General features: G+C 49.2%; 1 protein-coding gene across 9 annotated transcripts in view; it reads left to right on the forward strand.

Moving 5' to 3' along the window:
* The first annotated feature begins 8,407 nt into the window (after positions 1–8,407).
* Positions 8,408–18,858, forward strand: part of HS6ST2 (heparan sulfate 6-O-sulfotransferase 2) — a 653,947-nt gene continuing 643,496 nt past the window's right edge. For 2 of the 9 annotated variants that reach the window (XM_086385856.1, XM_086385855.1), the window contains exons 1-2: positions 8,415–9,248; positions 10,116–10,634. In XM_086385856.1, coding sequence (XP_086241982.1) covers positions 8,821–9,248; positions 10,116–10,634 — 947 coding nt within the window. In that variant the 5' untranslated portion in view covers positions 8,415–8,820. Of the gene's footprint in view, positions 9,249–10,115; positions 10,635–18,858 lie in introns of all 9 variants that reach the window. The other 7 variants (XM_086385848.1, XM_086385849.1, XM_086385850.1 and 4 more) reach the window with 7 other exon arrangements.

Genomic DNA, 18,858 nt, shown 5'->3' on the forward strand with positions numbered 1-18,858 from the left:
AATGCTGTGATAGTTTTTGGTGTTAAGTGATTCGGTTACTGATCTACCTATCTATGCTGCTGCTGCTGCTAAGTCGCTTCAGTCGTGTCCGACTCTGTGCGACCCCATACACGGCAGCCCACGAGGCTCCGCCGTCCCTGGGATTCTCCAGGCAAGAACACTGGAGTGGGTTGCCATTTCCTTCTCCAGTGCATGAAAGAGAAAAGTGAAGGTGAAGTCGCTCAGTCATGTCTGACTCCTAGCGATCCCATGGACTGCAGCCTCCCAGGCTCCTCCATCCATGGACTTTCCAGGCAAGAGTGCTGGAGTGGGGTGCCATTGCCTTCTCCACCTATCTATAATAGCTTGCATTTCTTAATCCCAAACTCCCAATCCATCCTTCCCCCATTCCCAGCCCCACCTTGGCAACCACAAGTCTGTTCTCCATGTCTGTGAATCTGTTTCTGTTTCATAGATGTGTTCATTCGTGTCATACTTCAGGTTCCATATAAGTGATATCATATGGTATTTGTCCCCATCTGGCTTGCCTCACATAGTATGACAACCTCTAGGTCCACCCATATTGCTACAAATGGCATTATTTCATTCTTAATTTTATGGCTGAGTGGCATTCCATTGTATATATGTGCCACATCTTCTGAAGCTAGGACACTTTTTGTACAACCTCAATGACAAGGAAGGGACTGGGTCACTGGGCACACACATGGGCTGTATTTCCTTACATCAGTGGTAAGCTTTCTGAATGTAGACTGGTGTCTGTTGAATATATTGGGGTACCAGGTAGGATATAATTAGTGCAAAGAAAACATTTTAAAATCATATATTGTCAAGGAAGGGGACAACGGACATCTCTTGAGCGTCTAGTCTATGGCAGATCCTCTGTGAGAGGCCTTGTGATTACCTCGTGTTGGCTTGCGTGCTTGGGGGTATCAAGGGAGTGGTCAGCAGTGATAACTCCACATCAGCTGTGTGCCCTTGACCAAGGTCCTTCGGCCCTACCAAATGCCATTTCCCCACAGATAAAGTGAGGGCAAGAACAGCTGCCTTGTTGAGTTATTTTGAAGGTCGAGTCAGTGTCCATGAAAGTCTTTGGTAAACCAAGAAGCCTTAGACCAAAATTATTGTTATTGGGCTCTGAGGAGAAGTTTTAAAAATGAAGAAGCCAAGGTCCCAGCCTTCCGGAAGGTTATTGCATAGCGGAGTGGACAAAGTTGCTTAAGACACTTCAAAAAAAAAAAATAACCATATCAGATAGTGTGGGTGATGTCCCAAGGTTATGTGTGCATTGAGTTACCCAGTTTGCAGTGTCTGCATCTATGCTTCCCTCTTTACCATTAACAAAGTTCAGGCTCTGAGCCCCTAACCTCGATTTCCCTCAGTGTCCTCAGAGCATGTGCCCCCCTCCCCACACACACCATGATCTCTCTGCCTAGGATGAGGACCATCTAAGTTTCTTGATATTCCATTTGTGGACAGGATGACTCACTCTCCAGCTCATGCCCAGACGTCTTGGAGCTGGATGAGCATCACTGGGACACTGGACTCACTGTGGAGATTAACAGATTTGCGTTCAAGTCTCAGCTCCACTGGGCTTCCCAAGTGGTGCCAGTGGTAAAGAACCTGCCTGCCAATGCAGGAGACGTAAGAGACACAGGTTCGATACCTGGGTCGGGAAGATCCCCTGGAGGAAGGCATGGCAACCCCACTCCAGTATTCTTGCCTGGAGAATTCCATGGACAGAGGAGCCTGGAGGGCTACAATCTATGGGGTTGCAAAGAGTCGGACACGACTGAGCACACCACCACCACAGCACAGCTCCACTACTTCCAAGCTGGGTGGCTCTAATCCTGAACCCCATTTTACTCATCTGTAAAATAAGTACAACAAAAGTAATCACCTCGCTGGGCTGCCAAACATGTTTTGTGTTTTTTTTTTTAATCTATTTATTTGGCCATGCCAGGTCTTAGTTGCAGCATGCAGAATCTTTTAGTTGTGGCACATGAACTCTTAGTTGAGGCATGTGGAATCTAGTTCCCTGACCCGAGATGGAACCTGGAGCCCCCTGCATTGGGACTGCACAGTCTTAGCCACTGGGCCATCAGGGAAGTCCCTTGCTGAGCATGTTAATTGAGAGAGGGCATGTGAAGTGTGTAGCCAAGTGCTTGACACATAATAGGTGTGGAGTCAAGGAGATCTTCCTGGCATAGTCTGCTAAGCATTTTGGAGTCAGTCTACAGGTGACATCACCATGGCCAGCCATCCCTGACCATGGTGCAGAGCACTGGAGCTGGCAGCCTTGACAAAATGTCACCCTCTCCTCAGTTGCCCCCATCACAATTCTAACCCTTTATTCACTCGTATCAACTCTTCTGACTGGGGACTCGAATATTGTCTTCTGTGTCAGCTAAATATTTCACAAGATGGTACCCACTAAGGCAGCTTTTCAGTGTAGATGAATGCTCACCATGTCTTTCACCAAGTTCATTTCCCTCTGCTGCTCTAAGCTTGTAGCTTTCTGCGTTCTCATGTCTTTTAGTGAAATCTGGATTTTGAAAATACGTACATAAAAAAGTAAGTCCTTTTCTAGGTTTTGCTCTCAAGCCCAGTTAACTCTAATCTGGCTCCCTCTGATTAAAAATTAATTTTCACTTAGGCGGTGACATGTATGATTTCTCTAAATTAACTTTTCTCTTTTCCTGGGTTGTTCTTATAAAACCTCCCTCTTCAAGCCCATTTGGGTGACAAAGAGATCCTTTTCCTGGGAGCCAATTTGCCCTCAGAGGTTAGCTTCCTCTAAATCCTCCAGATTGCTCTGAGATATAATTTTCAGCTTTTGTATTTTATTATTCAAAACTAGAACTCCCACAGAGACCAGCCAGGAGATCAGCAGTGGGCGTGCTCCTCTCTTGCAAAGATCCCACAGTAAGCAAACAAGTGGGAGGCTGTGGGCCAGGCAGGGCCACTCTTGCTTTTGTTATTATCATTATTAAAACCTACCTAGGGCTTTTGTGTCAGTGGGAGGTCAGTTCTCAACACTTTTCCCCAATCCTTCAGTTTTGACTTTACTTTCTAAGTCAGCAGAAGCCCAGAAGGTTTATTTTCAAGTTTCTCTCTTACCCACGTGATCTAAGAAAGCTGCCTCCTCTAAGTCCTCCTTTGGCTTTTCTGACTCAGCCACAAGCTTGAGGTCATCTTCAGTAGAGCATTTTTGCCTGCACAAAGGCTAGAGAGAGTGCGGTCCCTCCTCAGCTCTGCTTGGTAGCTGGCATAACTTAGATCACAGCAAGTTCCTGCTGGGACCGGTCTTTGGTCTTCAGAATCATCTGATACAGCCCCTCCATTTACCAAGGTCAGGAGCTAAATCCCAGAGAGGTCAAGAGACTAGCCCAGGGTCACACAGTGAGCTGGAGGCAGAACTAAGACTCAAACATTGTTTTCTTCGCCTCCAGCTTGGCGCTTTTTCTACTCAGCCACGGGGAAAGGGTGTTACTGGCCCAGCTCTGGCTCACATCGGATGAACACAAAGCTGACCATGTTTTTCATGACCGCTGTGGTTTGCCCAGCTGATCAAGTCGAAACTGCTCTGGCCAAATCGACCATTAACTTTTGAAGTGAACAGAGTCGAAAATTACTGTCAATAATTTAGAGTGGGGCTGGCCCTGTAAGTTCTGCACATACTTAAAACCCTCCAGCTCAGCTCCCCAAGCATCTCCTCCACTGCTATTGTGCCTGTTTCATGGTGTCTCCTGGTGAGGATCATTTTTCCTCCTCCTTTGTAGATGTCTCCTGCCAGGGTTCACGTGGACATGTCTCATTCCTCAGTGTGATTAAATGGATCATTTTATTCTTTCGTCACCCAGGGGACACCAGCTCCAGAAAGCACTGGAGATATGTGAAGGGAGAGTGAGACAGGAAGGCAGGCAAAGAAAATGGGGGTCATTAAATATGTGTATGTTACTGTTGTGGGAAATATAAACCAAGAGCTCAAACCAAAGATATTCAGTCGAAAGTGAAGAGAAATGGACATTTACACAAGGTGTACTCTTTCCAGGAACTCAACTGAATACCTCCCATAGATTGTTTTAGTGAACTCATATTACAACCAAGTGAGGTTGTTATATTCCATTTTCATGGAATGGAAAACTGAGGCTCTGAGACAGCTCAGAGAGCCCTGATGAAACCCCAGGGCAAGGTGCTCTCCAAACCTGTGCCCTTTCCTTTTTAAAATAAACTCATTTGAGATTGGCTTCCTCTTTATTCTACCCCTAAGCCAGTTTTTGGAGGGTACCTGGTCAGGCTATTTTATGAGTGGAGACTGAGGCCCAAATAAGCAACATGACTGTATCAGGAGTGGAGTCTGACCTGCTGCCCCTGGTGGTTGCCAGGCCTTGGCTCACCATGGCTTTCAAAGTCCTGCCTGGACAGACTCCTCCAAAGGCTGTCGGTGAGAAATGGGGGTGTCACTGTTGGGGAAATGGTGGGCAGTTCTCATCAGGAGAAGGGTGGCCATGGGTCTGATGTTCACAGTTGACCATGAACCCTGATCCAGTGCTTCTTTCTCTTGCCTTTGCAGCACGCGTTCATTCAGCATACACATCACCCTGACATCCTCCTCCTCTTTTGATTCCTTCAACCCCATGTGTTTTTTTAAAGGCTAAACAAATAATTCAGTGCTTCATGGGAGAAAAATAGACAACCATTGAGAGTGCTGTCTATAACACACCGAACCTGTTTAGAATATTAAAGTCAAATTTCAGAGCAGTGCTTTCATGAAGCAATGCTGTTCATTCAGTTTGGAGAGATGCAGAAAAACAGCAATGAAGTGACAACAGTTTGCATGTTTTCAATCTTGGTGACAAAAATCACCTATAATTGAGAGTATGAGCTTTTTTTTTTTTTAAATTAGCGACAGCTGGAAAGACAGCTTTGAGGCAATGCTCGGGGTAATGGGAAAGCATATTTTCTTAGTGTTTTATATTCTATAAAGAATGCCAGCACTTTTAAAAATAAATTTATTTACTTCAGTTATTCGCCAGCACTTTATTTGACATTAAGTTTCCACTGTTTCTGTTTCAATTTGAACAGGGGACCCTGCTGTTACCCCTGTTACACAGGCTCAGGACAAGTCCAGCTGCTGATTGCCTAATGGTTCCGCACCATGTGACTGTTACAGAAAGAAGGAAGGACTGGGCTCTGCCCTGCGAGGAGGCACTGAGAGTTTGGCAGCACTCTGGCCCTTGAAGAAGACAAGAAAAGCAAGTGACTTACCATATTAGAGCAGGACAATGCCCTTAGGGACAACACCGACTGTGACTTCTTACGAATAGGGCAACTGAGCCCAAGATCGAACAGGTGTCTTCCTCATGGTCATACAGGGTCCTGTTCTCGGCAACCCAAGTCTCTGGACTCCCAGGCCAGGGCTCTCTCAACCACCTCCTGCTCTCCTCTCAGACACCAGCAACCAAATTCGTATTTGGGAGCACACTGCTTAGTATGCAAGCCAGCCTGACCTTTATGCTCCCAGAATCGGCAACATTTTGTGGAAACCATGGGAGGATAAGGTTCTGGATAAATAATGAAAAGAATGGCTCACTGTGGAGACAACCAGAAGCCCTGCTCAGATTGCAGAGTCCTCCTCATGTTCCAAGTCCTGAATCCCAAATACATACACAGACCACCACTCAGGCTGCCCTAAGGAAGAAGATGCAAAACCATAGACCTGTCCCTCACCACAATCTCCAAAAGAGGGCTGATTTCAGAGTATGAGCATGCATGATAAGTCACTTCAGTTGTGTTTGACTCTTTGAGACCCCATGGACTGTAGCCCACCAGGCTCCTCTGTCCTGGCAAGACATTCTCCAGGCAAGAATACTGGAGTTGGTTGCCATTCCTGACACAGGGATAGAACCTGCATCTCTTATGTCTCCTGCATTGCAGGTGGATTCTTTACCACTAGCACCATCTGGGAAGCCCTTCTAGAGTATCAGGATCTTTGTTACTCAATTCCTAGGGGGAACCAGTTCCTGGAAGATGGGCCCAGCCCAGCATTGCAAGAGGTCTTGGAATGTCCTACGAAGGCCAAGGCATGGCCTCAGGAGAACATAGCTCTCAGGACACACACGGGACAAATTCCCTCTTCTTAGCAGGGAGCCTCTTCACCCCAGGAACAGTCCTCTGAGACTTGTTCCCTACTCCCCCACAGACAGTTTCTTCCCACTTTTAGGAACCCAGATGTATGAAATCCACCACAAGAGAGTCATTTCTTTATTTTTCTTACAGGATAAGGGTAGAGGAAAGTTGTAGAAATGCAAATACCCTCCAGGGAGCCGATGTATATAGTCACACTAAAATACACTCAGGTTGCTCAGTGGTAAAGAATCTGCCTGCCAATGCAGGACACTCAGGAGACGTGAGTTTGACCCCTGGGTCGGGAAGATCCCCTGGAGGAGGAAATGGCAACCCCCTCCAGTATTCTTGCCTTGGAGAATCCCATGGACAGAGGAGCCTGGCATGCTACAGTCCATGGGGTCACAGAGTTGGACATGACTAAGTGGATGAGCACACACATCCCATCTCAGAAGCTGGACTTCACAGTCTCATCCTGTTCCTTCTTTGTGCAGAGCAAAACTACCAACCTGACTGCCCCTTCCTCTGAGAATCAGACTGACTGTGTGCATGTGTCCTTCTTTATGACCTAAATGAGTAAATCCTGACTGTTTCCTATACTGGTTACCAGTCCCCCACCCCCATCCAAGGCACCTTCCCATGTTCCAGTCCCACTGATCTCTCTTAGAGCAGGAACTCCAGAGTTCTTAAGAGTCACTGGGGGCATGAATGTGTGACCCACTGTGTTCTAGAAGTGTTTCTCTGGGGACCCATTGAATGTACTGGTGGGCAGGAGGTGGTTCTCATATGTCACCATGAAGAGAGCCACCTACTGAAGAGACCAAAGGAGTCGAATGGGTGGCCTGGGAGCAGGCAGGGACAACTGGCAAGTTGAGCTCCTCAGCCATCCTCATGGCTCCCCTGGCTCTCCCCTCACCTGCCCTTGCACATGTGTCCCACAAGCCTGGGGGCATCTGGGGAGCTCTCTGGGAGGCCATCTGACTCCTTAGTCTGACTCCTTCATCCATCAGCTGATCCCCCCCATCCCTCCCCAGATGTGGGATCCCCAGATAGGTGAAATGCCTGAAATGCAGGATTCTCAAGAATCCCTCATGCTTGCCGCCGGACTAAGGGACTCTCACTGTCCCCAGTAGCTTGGGGGCCACAAGGAAGTCCAACCAGGACTGGGGATGTCTGGGAAGGAGGTAAGGGCAAGGGGCACAGCTGTGAAATTGCCTGAGAAGGGCCTCTGCCTTCACTGGCCTATGACTCAGTTGGCACATGTGAGCTTAGAGCAGGAGGTAAACACTGCCTCATTTGAAATTGCCCAAACCCATCCCTGGGAAGCCTTGGTGGCTCAGCAGTGAAGAATCCACCTGCAATGCAGGAGATGTAAGAGATCGGGGTTCAAACTCTGGGTCAGGAAGATCCCCTAGAGGAGGATATGGCAACCCGCTCCAGTATTCTTGCCTGGAGAAATCCCATGGAGAGAAGAGTATGGTGGGCTACAGCCCATGGGGTCGCAAAGAGTCGGATGTAGAGACTAAACATCAACATCAAAGGCCATCCTCACAGTGATCCAGATGGTCAGAAATGAATTAGTTCTATTTTACAGCAGAGGAAACTGAGGCTCAGGAGGGGCAAGTCATAATCCCAAGGCTGCCCAGCAAGCAAATGACAGAATCTCAGGTCTGGAGACCAGTGTTCACTGCCTTACTGCACAGAGAGAATAGACGAGGGATGAACAGAGCTCAGCAAGGGATCAAATGTTCTAAGGGAGATCCTGGGAGCGCCTGTCTCTGGAGGGACCTACTGCCACCCCTAGGACTCAGCTCATGGGCCCCCACCTCCCCAACAACACTGTTCTGAGACACCACTGCCAGCCCGAGTTCCTTCTGCAGAGGTGGGCCTGGACACCAGTGGACACTCATTCACAGAAATACCAGTTTCCAATACCTGATCAATCAGATGGGAATAGTCAGAGTCCTGAGTCCTGGGACCTTGTTCTAAAGGGACATTCCTTCTTCCCTTGCCAATCCTTACAGTGCTGGTCCTGCAGTGGAATAGAACCTTTCGGGACACTTGGCTTGAGGGTGCTCTGCACCTGTTTATTAAAAGAGGTGGTGTTAGGAAATGGATGGCTTCCTGGGTTCAAACCCGCAGGCTCTGCTGTGTGACCTTGGGCACATTCCTTTCCCTCTCTGGGCCTGCTTCCTCATTTGTCACACCACCTTGGATTAGATGCACCCCCCCCATGTAGTATTTAATCATGTGCCTTTCTTTTAACGAATCTTATGAGTGAAGCCTTCCTGTAGGCACGGGGCTTGATGCTGGGGACTGAGAAAGAATAGGGAAGTAAGGACCAGTCCCTGCTCTAAAAAAGCTCAAATTCTCATTCTGAAACGTTTTTTTTTGGTCATGCTTTTTCCTTCATGCTGACTTACCTTTTCAGAAAATGCCCCTGCTTCCGTTGGAGAATGGAAATTGGCAAGGAGAGAGGGAAAAGGTCCAATTTGCGCCTTTGCTATTTTAGGGGAGGCTGAAATTACGAGCCAAAGTGTAGTGATGTGCTCACTAGAGTGATCTCCGTTCCCCCAAACAGTAGAAAACCCAGGTCTTTTGCTTAAGTGGTTTGAACTCTTAGGCGTGAGGCATTATTACATAAATTCAAGCTCGCTCCTGACCCTTAGTACCCTGAGTTGCCTGAAGGGGGGAATGGCACTGCCTGCGTGTGCAGCCCGGGCGCTCGGGCCGCCGTTGCAACTGGAGCGAGGAGAGCCCGCCCGCACCACCTGTCCCCGCCGGCATTCCAGAGTAGAGGCCGAATTGGCAGCAAGCCGGCCCGGATCAGTCGCCGCCTCAGTCCGCGCGGGCCCTCCTAGGGGTGTGTCTCGCGGATTCAACTCCCAGCCGCGCCTGGACGAGCCCCTAAAGGCTTCTTCTTCTCTGGCGGGAGCCGCGCGCGCCCCTCTCTTCGCGCTACTGCTCCGAGGCCGCCGCAGGCGGATGCACGACCTCAGGAGACGCTGGGACCTGGGCTCCCTCTGCCGGGCCCTGCTCACCCGGGGCCTGGCCGCCCTGGGCCACTCTCTGAAGCACGTGCTCGGCGCGATATTCTCCAAGATTTTCGGTCCCCTAGCCAGGTACGTTTTAGGCGAAAGCGGGACTCGCGCTTCCGGGCCAGGGCGCGCGGGAACGGTGCGGGAAAGGAAAGCAACCGCGAGGAGAGGAAAGGGCGCAAAGTTCCGGCTGGCCCGCGGCGGCCGGGCTCGCGGCTCTGGAGGGGAGCGGCGTGCGTTTGGCTACGCTGCGGCTCCTTCCCCGCGCTTCCGCGGGCACCCTTAGCGCAGCGTCTCAGCTAGCAAGTCGGGTTGCTCGCGGACCCCATTCCCCCAGGGGAACTCCGAACGCCGGGCTCTGAGCTCCCTCGAGGCGGCCCCCAAGATGGGCAACCCGGTGCGGGCAAGAGCAGGGCTTCGGAGGCGCACGGTGAAGGAGCCCGAGATTGGGCAGGCGAGGAGGTGGCGGCGTGCGCGCCAAAGGGACTGGGGGCAGAAGCCCCGGGGAGAGTCCGGTGGGCGAAGCGGGATGGGGATGGGAACCACGGAGCCACCGAGAGTGGAACGAGATGAGCGGAGGCTCGGACCCGTGGTATGAGTTGGGGAGTGGGGCAACCGGGGCAGGCGGGGTCCCACTGGTACGAAACCCCGCGAAGCCTCTCCAGAGAGCTCCGGTGCGGGGAGAGGGCAGGCGGCCAGCGGTAAGGAGTCGATGGGGTGGGGGGGAGGAGGGGTGTGCGGCAGAAGCCACAGCGCTGAGCCTGCCGGGAAGGAAGGAAGCGGGGAAGGGCGCCGCCGCCGCCGCCGCCGCCGCCGCCGCGGTGGAGTACTCGGTGCCGAAGGGAGGGGGAAAGGGGAGCAACCGCGGCGCCAGGGGAGGGGGCGGTGCGGGCGCGCGGCGAGCGCGGGCTGAGCTGCGGGATTGACGTAAGGAGCTTGGGTTTCCCCCAGCGTCGGGAACATGGATGAGAAATCCAACAAGCTGCTGCTGGCTTTGGTGATGCTCTTCCTATTTGCGGTGATCGTCCTCCAATACGTGTGCCCCGGCACAGAATGCCAGCTCCTCCGTCTGCAGGCGTTCAGCTCCCCGCTGCCGGACCCGTACCGCTCGGAGGATGAGAGCTCCGCCAGGTTCGTGCCCCGTTACAATTTCAGCCGCGGCGACCTTCTGCGCAAGGTAGACTTCGACATCAAGGGCGATGACCTGATCGTGTTCCTGCACATCCAAAAGACCGGAGGCACCACTTTCGGCCGCCACCTGGTGCGCAACATCCAGCTGGAGCAGCCGTGTGAGTGCCGCGTGGGTCAGAAGAAATGCACTTGCCATCGGCCTGGTAAGCGGGAGACCTGGCTCTTCTCCAGGTTCTCCACGGGCTGGAGCTGCGGACTGCACGCCGACTGGACCGAGCTCACCAGCTGCGTGCCCGCCGTGGTGGACGGCAAGCGCGATGCCAGGCTGAGACCGTCCAGGTGAGTGCGCGCCCGCGGCCGATCAGGGCCCCCCGAGCCGAGTGGGGCGCTGACCCGGCAGAGGATCGGAAGGCGCGGCCGACTGGTGCGGGTGACCCAGGGAGCACCTCGGCGTCCCTGCAGTGGCGCCCGAGCTGGGCTGGGCAGGCGCCTGGCGCCCTGGCGCATGGGAGCACGGCGCTGTGGCGGCCGCAGGAAGCTTGTCTATTCCTACCCGGGACGGCTCCTATGTCTGCACACGGGTTGGCCTGGTTGGCGGCTCAGAGTGCGCGGGGGGAAGCGGCTGGGAGGCCCGGGACGAGCCCCCCTCCCGCCACCCCCTACCCCCGGCAGCCGCCGGGACAGGGTACAGAATGTCGATTCCTCACTGGAGCGCCGGAAAGAGCCGCGCTCTCCGTGTAGCGTGCCTGAGTCCCTCCAGCCTCTCTCTTTTCTCCGCGCCCAGGTTCCCAAGCTGCCTTTCTCTTCTTTGACGATCCCGCATTCTTCCCCCTCCTCCCCGGCCTTTCCCTTCGCTTCGTCTATTCGCCTCTCTTTCTCTTGCTTGGGATCTTGTCAGCTCCTGGCCGCTTGCTCTTTCCTTCTCCCTCCGTTTTCCTTTCTCACTTTGCTTCCCGTCCTTTCTTTAACCTTTTCTGTGTGTGTGTGTTTTTCCCTCTTCCTTCCATACTTTTGTCGCCTCGCTCCTCCTTTCTTTCCGCTGGCTCTACTCTCTTTGGGCGAATAAATGTCCCTCTGTGGCTGTTTGTGGACACCCAGTACCCAGCTTGCGCCCCTGGTTACTGGCTGCACGCGGGGCATCCCCTGCGCTTTGCGAGTGTAAGGGCCATCTCGCTGGCTGAAGGGCGGGTTGGGACGCTGCTGCGGATCCCGTGTGGGGCTCAGTCTTGAGAAACCTCTCCTGATTTACAAATTCGAGCCCTAGAGCAGGGCGCTGCCAGTCCACTTGCTGGGAACCTATGGCTGATGCTGAAAGAGCTGTTTTATGAAAAGCCAGTCACTTTTGAAGCGAGGGCATTTTCCTCCAGCCAGCTGCAATGCCTGGTTGCTGGAGGTCAGGGAATGTCATAAAGTGGGGAGTAGGAAGGACTCTTTGGGGTGCAGTTGCCCCAGTCAGGGCTCCCATTCTGCTGCTCTCTATAAAACAGAGAGGGCTGCTGCAGGGGATGCCGGGAATGGATAAGGTGAGTTTAGTTGACATGGCCATGCTCTCTGTCTCTCCACTGAGCTGACCACAGGAGATTGCTGCTGCTACAGAGGCTGCTTCCCTGGACAGATTCCCCATTCCCTTCTCATGGTGAGGGCTGCTCTGCTCCAAACATTATCACCTTTTGTTGGTACCTCTCGGAATGCGACAGCCAATGTGGGTTTTTCTGTCCAGCCCCAGACGAATAGAGCCCTCCAACTTTCTGGTCATCATTGAGATTTAGAGGAAACCTCACCCGCTACTCACTTTCCCATCCGTCAGTTTACAGTGTCCTTTCTGAATGCTGGAATTCTGGGAGAATCTGTTGAACTTCCATTTCCCTTCCAGCACTAACCTCCTCTGTTCCCAACCTCCTAAGAGAACCTTGACCCTAGGAAGGCTGCCACCTCAATCCACTGTGAGAATTGTGTAAGCCATTGTCACCACAAGACTTTAGGGTTTAAGATGTTCACAAGCAATTTGGCAATATTGAAAATAATTCCTCTTGCTAATGGAGCCTGTAGGTGTAGTGAAAGGTGCTGATATAAAAAAAAAACTCTTGAGGGCAAAAATCGAATTCCACAGCCATGGCTGTGGCAGAGGAGGAAAAAACGAAGTCTTGGCTACTATGGCCCGGCCCTCTCTGGAGTTCCACAATGCACATGTGCCTTTTAAAATCCCTTTGGACAGGTAGTGTGACATAGTGTGTAAACACACATTATTGTCATTGTGATCTTGTGTATTTGATGGCCACTGTCCTCTGGCAGATTCCTTCAGAAAATTTCCATAGGATAACGAGGACCCCTCAAAGGGGAGGGCTTAGCCTCTTGGACAGTCCCCAGTGGAAGCAAAATTATTTGACATGAAATACGATTTCCTTGGTCATCAAAAGGGTGATACCACAGTGCCATCTAGTCTAATAAAGGAAGAATCACTTTCTAAAGAGTCGGAGTTACTTGGATCTTCTGATATTCACCAAAATGAAGTAAAATTTGCTAGAGAAACATGTGGCTACCCCAAGGCACTTTATTTCCTTAATTCCTACCCACCTCCAGAAATCGTCATCTTAAAGAGTAGTCATAGCCGGAGGGTTCCAGAATTTCCCAGGATGCTGACTGCTTACAGGACCAGTTCTGTGAATTCTGATAATCTGTGTGAGAGAAGGTGTACACAAGCGTGTGACACTGAGAGTGTGTGTGTATGTTGCAAATTTAGAGACAGAAACATCTGTGCTGGTTGTGATGCATGAGGCCGAGGAGCTGGTCTCATGAGACAGAAAGTCAGCCGCGGGGAGTTCCTGTGTGGAACAGCCTTCCATGCCAGCTGCTGGTGGGCTCTGTGGTCCACTGAGCTGAGCAGAACAGCAGCTCCGTCTGTTTGGCCTGGGAGTTCTGACGCCTGGGCCTCAGTTCCAGGTTAGCCGTGAACCAGCTGCATGACCTTGGACCCGAGCCTGTCCCAGCCTTATCTGTGTGGTTAGTGCATTCTGGTTCCTGGTGAGCTTTGCCATCCCTTATCTCTGCTATGTCTCTGTAAAGTTGCACTGTCGGTAGCAAGAAGGCAGAGTGGGCAGAAGTCTCCCTATTTATCAGATGAGACAGAAGCCCAAAGTGGTTGAAGGACTTTCTCAAGGTCATTGGACTCTTTAGTGACACAGCAAGGATCTTGCTCCAGCCTGGGCTGATTCCACAGCCCTTGCTCTGTCGACAGCAACTCCATGAGCAAGGTTTTTTTTTTTTTTTTTTTGCAAAAGCACAGTGAGGTATTTCATGTGAGTCATTACCACAAGGTGAACACTCCATGGATGCTCACTGGTGTTATTATCACCTACATTATCGCCGTTTCCAGTCGTTTTTACACATGTGTTTGAATGAGTGATTGGACCAGGGTTGCCGCAGCCATTGGGAGAGAAATAGAATTCTACCTCCCTGAAGCTTTATGCTCACCAGGAGAAGGTCTGGTGGCTGGTTGGCAAAGGGGCGTCTCATTGCCAAGGCAGGAATCACTGCAAAGCTGAGCAGAGTGGGAATACACTGGGGGCCTGGTGAATAAGTGTCAGGAGGAACCATCAGTGGCGACAAGGGACACCTTCTGACTCACTACATCTGTCCATGGTGGGGGGGAGGCCGGCATGAGAGGCCACGGAGGCTGCAAGCCAAGACATGAATTGTGCTCCCACTGCTACATTCTAGAAGTGCTCGGGTGATATATAACTGCTGAGTGCAAACGGCTGCCATCACGCTGCCTGGAGAGGACAAAGAGAGAGTGCTTGGCTGGCAAAAGGCACCAGTTTATTAAGAACCGTATTTGTTTTTTAAAAAAAAAAACCTAGAAATTGCATTTCATGCCTCTGTGTGCGAATATGTTGTTTAGGGGCCAGAGCGAAATCCTGCTCATTCGAGAATTCCCAAGACTGTTTTTGAAAATGTATCAAAACGTGGTTGCTGATCAGTTCTTCTGACTCCCAGATCCTGCAGGCTTTTTCTCAGGCCAAATTCCCTCTGTTTGTAGCCAACTCTAGTGCATCCCTGAGTCTGTGGGAGGACCTCAGAACTGGGCATTGAGAAACTGCACCAGGCTCATTCTTCCCCCGGGCACTGTGCTGGCTGGCACACTAGGGTGGCAGTTGGTGGCGGGAGAAGATCAGCTTCCTCAGCTACCCAAGTCAGAGAATCTGATCATCATATTCATGGTGCATCTTAGACATTTAGCATCTTTACATTTTGCAGGAGTCATAGGGGAAGAGTAATTAATTTTCACCTAGAATCCACTAGGTTATCACTTACAGGAAATCCACTAGGTTATCACTTATAGGAAATATGGCATTTCTATGGAGCATAGCTTTCTCTCTCTTTTGTCTTCTTTGTGGTCACTCCTTTTTAATACTTGTAGTAAAGGCTTCCTTTTCTTTTCCTTTTGTTTAAAGGTGGCTTTATTTTTGGCTGTGTGGCTTCTGAGATCTTAGTTCCCTAGCCAGGGATCGAACCCAGGCTTTGTCAGTGAAAGCACCAAGTCCTAACCACTGGAGTGCCAGGGAATTCCCAAGGTGGCTCTATTTTGACACAGCCATGTCTTGGTAGGAAGTCCATAGTGCATGAGCCTGCTCATGGCTCAGGTGCCCATGTTCCACTCCTTCCCTCATGCAGTGAAGCAGGACAACAAGACTGGCATGTGGTACAGGGCGAGGCAGCCAGTGAATGGATCAGTTTAGGCAGTGGTACGGTCCTTCTGGTCCCTCAAGCTGTAGGCCACTGGATTCTCACAGGCGCAGCTTCAATTAGCCAAGGATGCTAAGAGCTGTTATTGCCTCCTGCCCTGCACACGTGTATTTCCCAGGAGAGGGGGAGAAATTCACCATGATAAATTAACATCTTTGCCCGGATGGCAAATATGTTGCTGGCATCCCAGACAAGCTCAAAGTTCTCAAGGTGGTATAAAAAGCTATTTGGAATTAGATTTTCTTAATAGTAATTTTAGACTAGTGCTGTTACGTGGCAATAAGAATGTTAGAGCTTGTCTTTTCTAGATATCTGTCATCAACTTAAGTAGTATGAAATGACATTAAAGAATAGTCACCTCTTCTATCTGTCATTCGTGAAATGAAATTTTGCGAAGCTGCCCATTATATTCCAGGAGAGATGTGTCATCTTTACTCTCACAGAACTTACAGTAGAGCGGAATAATTTGGTGTTTTAGATATTTAATAAAGAAGATGGGTTTTGTTTGAAAATGATTTGAATATCAATAATGTCTTTAAAATGTCATACCTTTATTGGAATACATTTTAAAAATAGAGAAAAGTTCATCTGTTTAGGTAACAGTTTAGGTCTAATCAGCAAACTTTGTGGAGTAAGTATTATGACCTCTGCCTAGTGCTGGCAGTTGGAGGAGATTAGAGCCCAGACAAATCCCCAAAAGCCAAGGTCACCATCTTCAGCCTCAAGTTCATGATGGTAAAAGTGTAGAACTATGTAGTATAGACAGGTGGGGAGTGGGGAGGAACCAATGATTTGGCAGGTCCACCCCCCCTCTGTAAAATGGGAGACTTAAACAGGTTGCTTTCTAAGGCCCTTTTCTTTCTAAAGGATGAGGAGCAGGCCAGAAAAAGGAGAGATCTGTTTGGAAAGGCTTCTGGGAATAGGTGGCTTGTTCTTAGGAAGAAACTGGCTTCTCAGGAGACGCGGGTTTCATCCCTGGGTGGGGAAGATCCCCTGGCGGAGGAAATGGCAGCCCACTCCAGTATTCTTGCCTGGGAAATCCCATGGACAGAGGAGCCTGGTAGGCTACGGTTCATGGGGCCCAAAGAGTCAGACATGACTTCGGGACTAAACAATGAGCAAACAACAAAATTTAGAAGGAAGGAGGCACTGTGGGTGGATGTGGCATCCTCATGGCACAAGTCCCCGAGAAGGTTCGGGCCTGGGGGAGGGTTAGGGAGCCTCCTTGTAGAGGTCCTGTAATGGCAACCAGAAGGTTGAACCCCAGAGGTATGAGAAACTCTCGCATGGCAGGAATGTAAGAAGCACAAAAGTAAATGAAGGCTATAGTCAAGTTAAAGGTATAGCTCTGATTTCCAGTCTGGAGTCAAGATGGTACCACTGACAAAACAGAGAGGTTGAAAAGGGGGTCTAATGAGAGCTGGGAGGGTACTGAGAGCTGTGACCAGTCTAACTTGCTTAGGTTTCTACTGGCCAAAGCTTGCAAAGAAGTGAGAACCAGAGTTCTAAACAGGTTAGGGCTTAGTTGTATGCGTAGGAGTCTGTGAACCCAGTTAATCTGAATTCACAGTTGGCAGTATTATTTAAATGATCACTGCAGTTTTCATGTGGGAATCTTAGCCAAGGAAGAGACTATTTGAATAGAGGAAAATATCGACAGTTATGATTACATAAAAATGAGAAATGTTTATCTGTCCAAAAATAAATGAAAAGGCATGTGTCAAACTGATGAAAATATGCACAACAAATAAAACAGACAAAAGGCTGACATCTTTCCTGGAAAAAGAACTCCAGCGAATTGAGCAGAAAAACAAAGGCTATGACCAGAAAACTTGCAACATGGAACCAAAGCTAGTTTACAGAAAGGAGAAAGATTAGTTTTTAGTTTCTAAACTAAGGAAAAAAGTTTAGTTTCACTGGTACTAAAGAAATGCAGATTTCAATTGTATGTAGGAAAAGCTTTTTGCTTCTCTAATTAATTTCTCAGATGGAAAAAAACAACTTGGTATATATCACCACTGCCGCCAAACAAAAAAAGGATAGTAGTCAGTGTTGACAAAGGTGTGGTAAATACCATCATTCATATACATTGTTGATGGAAATGTAAATTGAAATGATTCTTTTGGAAATAAAATAGATAAACAGAGAACATTGACAGTATTTCTTTGACCCACGATTTGTTTTCTGGCATTTTACTGAAAAACAGTCCTGTACATGTCTTTTTATCATTCACTCATTTATTTATTCATTTATTTACAAATATTTATTGAATATCTCATCAATATGCTATGTGCTGGAGGCACTGTGAGGAACCAGGTAGACATGGTCCCTGGCTTCATAGAGTGGGAAAGGTAGACAGGAAACAAATAATTCATTACTGAAAATTGTGGAAGTGCCATGAGGAAAAAGCAGAGGGTGACATGACAATGGCATCCTAGGAGGCTCCCATTATCTGTAAGTTACTTGGAGTTATTTTTAAGTGTAGCAAATTGGAAAAATCTGATCAACGTATAGGTGAATGGTTCAAGAAATCTCAGTACATCCACTTGAGGGATTATTTCAAAACCATTTAAACGTTCTTTTTAGAGTATGGAAAATTGGTAGTGATTTAATGTTAAGGGGAAAAGAGACAGTTATGGGCCCAGTTTGACAACAATTATGTGAGAGAGCAAAGGGGCGGGGGTGGAAGGAGAGAGGCAAATCATCTTTCCATCCCTCTCAAATCTAAGCATAAAAGGCAAAGAATGGAAGAAAAATACCAAAATATCAATAGTTCAATTAGTAACTTATTTTCTTTCTCTGTTTCTTTGAAGGATTTTAATTTTCTTTACAAGTATGCATTGCTTTCATAATAAAAATAAATATTAACAGTTTTTAAAATGATGCTTAATTATGGCTTTGATAAATTACACATGTCTGCTTTTTGGTTTCTAAAGACTATTGGCTGGTTATTTCATTAGCCTCTTGATATTCTGGGAGTCCTTAATGAGGAAAGCAGCCTTGGCTAAATAAACTCTGAGACTGAAAGGCAGAGGTGATAAGTCAGACATCGATTGTTGATTTTTCTGATGATTGGCTGTTGTCACATTCCAAAGAATCCATGGAACTCTTACACTAGTACAGTACAGAGATATTTGAGTGGATTGCCATTGCTTGTTCTCTGTTTAAAAATTAAATGAAACAGGAAATTAATAATGGCACACAGAAATAAAAGGCTTACTTTCTTCAGCCAGAGCCACCCAAGATAGCCTGGACTTTGAATACTCATGAGCCTCTTTTCAAGTGAGCTGATACAAGAGCTAATGGTCTGATTAGAAGAGCACAGTCTTGGGGTTGGAGAAGGATTGTAGGTTCTAAACGTCCATGACTGAGGGGTTAGATCAGTTAGTGCACATGCTGCCCTCATCCAGGAGAGAAGTGGAGTCCAGTCTGCTGCAGCAGCCTCCCCCTGGAGCAGTTTCACTTCATAAGAGCATTGCCCCTGGTTAACTGTAAATTAAGTCGACTAGATGGCACCCCACTGCAGTACCCTTGCCTGGAAAACCCATGGATGGAGGAGCCTGGTGGGCTGCCGTCCATGGGGTCGTTAAGAGTCGGACACAACTGAGCGACTTCACTTTCACTTTTCACTTTCATGCATTGGAGAAGGAAATGGCAACCCACTCCAGCGTTCTTGCCTGGAGAATCCCAGGGACGGTGGAGCCTGGTGGGCTGCCGTCTATGGGGTCGCACAGAGTCGGACACGACTGAAGCGACTTAGCAGCAGCAGCAGTAGCAGCAGACCAGGGGTTGCCAACTTCTTTGGCACTAGGGACCGGTT

The sequence above is a fragment of the Bos grunniens genome, chromosome X (assembly GCF_055505025.1).
Source record: "Bos grunniens cultivar Pamir isolate PY7600 chromosome X, Bosgru_T2T1.0, whole genome shotgun sequence".
Taxonomy (NCBI): Eukaryota; Metazoa; Chordata; class Mammalia; order Artiodactyla; family Bovidae; genus Bos; species Bos grunniens.